At 51.4% G+C, this 3,613-nt stretch overlaps 1 protein-coding gene across 1 annotated transcript; it reads right to left on the bottom strand.

Annotated features, from left to right (window-relative positions):
• Positions 1–685: 685 nt before the first annotated feature.
• Positions 686–1,609, bottom strand: LOC102444781 (olfactory receptor 6F1-like). Its single transcript, XM_006111318.2, has one exon. The coding sequence runs from the start codon at positions 1,604–1,606 to the stop codon at positions 686–688; it is 921 nt and encodes a 306-aa protein (XP_006111380.2). The 5' UTR covers positions 1,607–1,609.
• Positions 1,610–3,613: the final 2,004 nt, after the last annotated feature.

The raw sequence follows: 3,613 nt of genomic DNA on the forward strand, positions 1-3,613 counted from the left end.
AATCATACATCACTGGCAATAAAAACTGGGGTTAATACAAATTTAAGCTTTGCAGCAGCACCCACAGTTTTCTGAGACCTTGATCCTGCAGATGTTTTGTGCACAAGCTTATCGGCCTTAGAGTGAATAGTCCTGCTGAAGTCAGCTGGACTGCTCAAATTAGTGAAAGGCAGCACATCAGTAATAACATCAAGATGGGGGCCTAAATTGCATTGCTAAAGCCAGCATCTATGTAGGCACTGAATAAAAGCCCATTTAGTTCAATTGCAAAATGTTCATTTATTGAGTCCAATGGGCTCTGGAGGAGACGGCTAGATAGTGTCTCAGGGCCAGCTGTTGAAAACAACGTCACTTCTTAAAGGTGCAGATATGAGCTGCGTGGAAAAACTCAAACAACCAAAGCAAGCTGGAGGCCTCACTCCCATTGAAACGTACAGGATTTTGGTAGGTAAACTTCTGCAGTGCTTTTGAAAATCCCTCTGGGCACGTATCTCCTTCATTAGGCACCTCAGCAACCCTGGCCCTTAACATCTTCCATCCCATAGACTTTGGATAAAATGTAGGGACTTAGAAGGCAGGTTTTTAATTTTATGTCAATGTTTAGGTGCCTCTTAGACTTTCAGAGGCAGAGGCAAGAGGATCCCAGGCTGAAAATCAGACCAGGAAGATCTCTGCCACTGAAAAGTCACATCCGGCGGAATGTCTTCCACAGAGCCTCCTTCACCTCTTTATTTCTCAGCGTGTAAATGAAGGGGTTTAACAGCGGTGTCACCACAGTGTTGAAAATGCTGACGACCTTGTTCATCTCCACGAAGTTCTCCTTGGAAGGCCGGACGTAGAGGAAGATGGTGGAGCTGTACCAGATGATCACGACCGTGAGGTGGGCCGAGCAGGTGGAAAAGGCCCTTTGGCGGCCTTGGGCCGAGGGGATCCTCAGGATGGTGGAGATGATGTAAACGTAGGAGACCAGGGTGATGGAGCAGGAGCCCAGGATGACGATGATGGCGATGATGAAAGTTGTCGTCTCGATGACAGAGGTGTCGGTGCAGGAGAGGATAACCAGGGAATCAATGCTGCAGAAGAAATGGTTGATGACATTGGAGCCACAGAAGGACAACTGTGCTAGCAAAGATGCCGGGATAGAAAGAAGCAGGAAACCAGAGAGCCAGGACCCCCCGGCCAGCAGAGCGGACAGGCTGGTGTTCATGAGGGTGCTGTAGCGCAGCGGGTAGCAGATGGCCAGATAGCGGTCGTAGGCCATGGCAGATAAAAGGATTTGCTCGGTGCAGCCCAAGGAGAACATGAAGTACATCTGCAGGATGCAGCTAGAGAAGGAGATGGTTCTGCTCTTGCCCATGAAGATCGCGATGGTCTTAGGGACGCCCACAGTGGTGTACCAGATCTCCAGGAAGGAGAGGTTGCAAAGGAAGAAGTACATGGGGCTGTGGAGCCGGGGTTGGATCCTCACCAAGATGATGATAGAGATGTTTCCGAGGATGGTCAGAACGTAGATCAGGGAAAACAGGACAACCAGGTAGGTCTGGAAATTCCCGGTGCCGGGAAAGCCCAGGAAGATGAACTCCGACTGGCTGGTTTGGTTTTCCATCGCTGGACTCGTCCTGAAGCCCATCTGCCAAGACAAGAGACATTGGCGACAGCAGGCGGGGAGTAGCCCCAAACGCCCTGCTTGAACCACTCAGCTGCAAGTGCTGGAACAGCTCCTTCACTGCCGCTCCTGGCCAAGGACCAAGCACCGTCTAGACCATCCCTGACAGGTGTCTGCCTAACCTGCTCTCACCTATCTCCAGGGGTGGAGTTTCCACAACCCCCAGGCAGCCACCGGAGACGTACTCTGGTAGTGGGGAAAAGCTCTGGCAACTCCCTCCTGCCCCAGATTTAGAATCATAGAGTCATAGACCCATAGAGCTGGAAGAGACCGCAGAAGGTCAAGTCCAAGCCCCTGCTCTAGGCAGGACCAATCCCAACTAAATCAACCCGGCCAGGGCTTTGTCAAGCCGAGACTTAAACACCTCTAGGGATGAAGACTCCACTACCTCCCTAGGTAACCCATTCCAGTGCTTCACCGCCCTCCTAGGGTGTGTCTAGACTACATGCCTCCTTCGACGGAGGCATGTAGATTAGCCAGATCGGAAGAGGGAAATGAAGCCGCGATTAAAATAATCGCGGCTTCATTTAAATTTAAATGGCTGCCCCGATCTGCCGATCAGCTGTTTGTCGGCAGATCGGGGCAGTCTGGACGCGATGCGCCGACAAAGAAGCCTTTCTTCATCGGCACAGGTAAGCCTCGTGAAACCAGGTTTACCTGTGCCGATGAAGAAAGGCTTCTTTGTCGGCGCATCGCGTCCAGACTGCCCCGATCTGCCGACAAACAGCTGATCGGCAGATCGGGGCAGCCATTTAAATTTAAATGAAGCCGCGATTATTTTAATCGCGGCTTCATTTCCCTCTTCCGATCTGGCTAATCTACATGCCTCCATCGAAGGAGGCATGTAGTCTAGACACACCCCTAGTGAAATAGTTTTTCCTAATATCCAACTTGGACCTCTCCCATCACAACTTGAGACCATTGCTCCTTGTTCTGCCATCTGTCACTACTGAGAACAGCCTCTCTCCATCCTCTTTGGAACCCCCCTTTAGGAAGTTCAAGGCTGCTCTCAAATCCCCCCTCACTCTTCGCTTCTGCAGACTAAAGCAGAACCAACTCCCTCAGCCTCTCCTCATAGGTCATATGTTCCAGCCCCCTAATCATTTTGGTTGCCCTCCGCTGGACCCTCTCCAATGCGTTCGCATCCTTTTTGTAGTGGGGGGGCCCAGAACTGGACACAATACTCCAGATGTGGCCTCACCAGAGCCGAATACAGGGATCTGCTGGCAATGCTCCTCCTAATGCAACCTAATATGCCATTAGCCTTCTTGGCCACAAGACTCATATCCAGCTTCTCATCCACAGTAACCCCCAGGTCCTTTTCTGCAGAACTACTACATAGCTAGTTGCTCCCCAGCCTGTAACAATGCTTGGGATTCTTCCATCCCAAGGGCAGGACTCTGCACTTGTCCTCATCAGATTTCGTGTGGATGGTTCAAGCTTTCCCCACGGCCTCCCCACCACCCTCGCCTTTCACTTCCTCCTGCTGCTACACATTCTTTAAAATTCCACTGGCTGCCGATTGAGAACTTTAGGTACCTCAACCGCATTGCAAATCTCTTCCTGGGCCACCTAATTCTCACTGAACATCTGCAGCACTAGGGCTGATAAATGCTGGATTAAAGTGAGAATGTGTAAGGAGAGGCTGAGGGATTTGGGCTTGTTTCGTCTGCAGAAGAGAAGAGCGAGGGGGGATTTGAGAGCAGCCTGCAGCTTCCTGAAGGGAGGTTCCAAAGAGGATGGAGAGAGGCTGTTCTCAGTGGGGGCAGATGGCAGAATGAGGAGCAATGGGCTCACATTGCAGTGGGGGAGGTCTGGGTTGGATATGAGGAAGAACTCTTTCTCTAGGTGGGTGGGGAAGCGCTGGGATGGGTTCCCGAGGGAGGGGGTGGAATCTCCATCCCTAGAGGTGTTTAAGTCCTATCTTGCCCTGGCTGGGATGGTTGA

Source organism: Pelodiscus sinensis, chromosome 30 (genome assembly GCF_049634645.1).
Source record: "Pelodiscus sinensis isolate JC-2024 chromosome 30, ASM4963464v1, whole genome shotgun sequence".
In the NCBI taxonomy this organism is placed as follows: domain Eukaryota; kingdom Metazoa; phylum Chordata; order Testudines; family Trionychidae; genus Pelodiscus; species Pelodiscus sinensis.

Excerpts from the sequence above, each read along its gene's own strand:
- LOC102444781 (XM_006111318.2), bottom strand. The coding sequence starts at position 1,606 with ATGGAAAACCAAACCAGCCAGTCGGAGTTCATCTTCCTGGGCTTTCCC.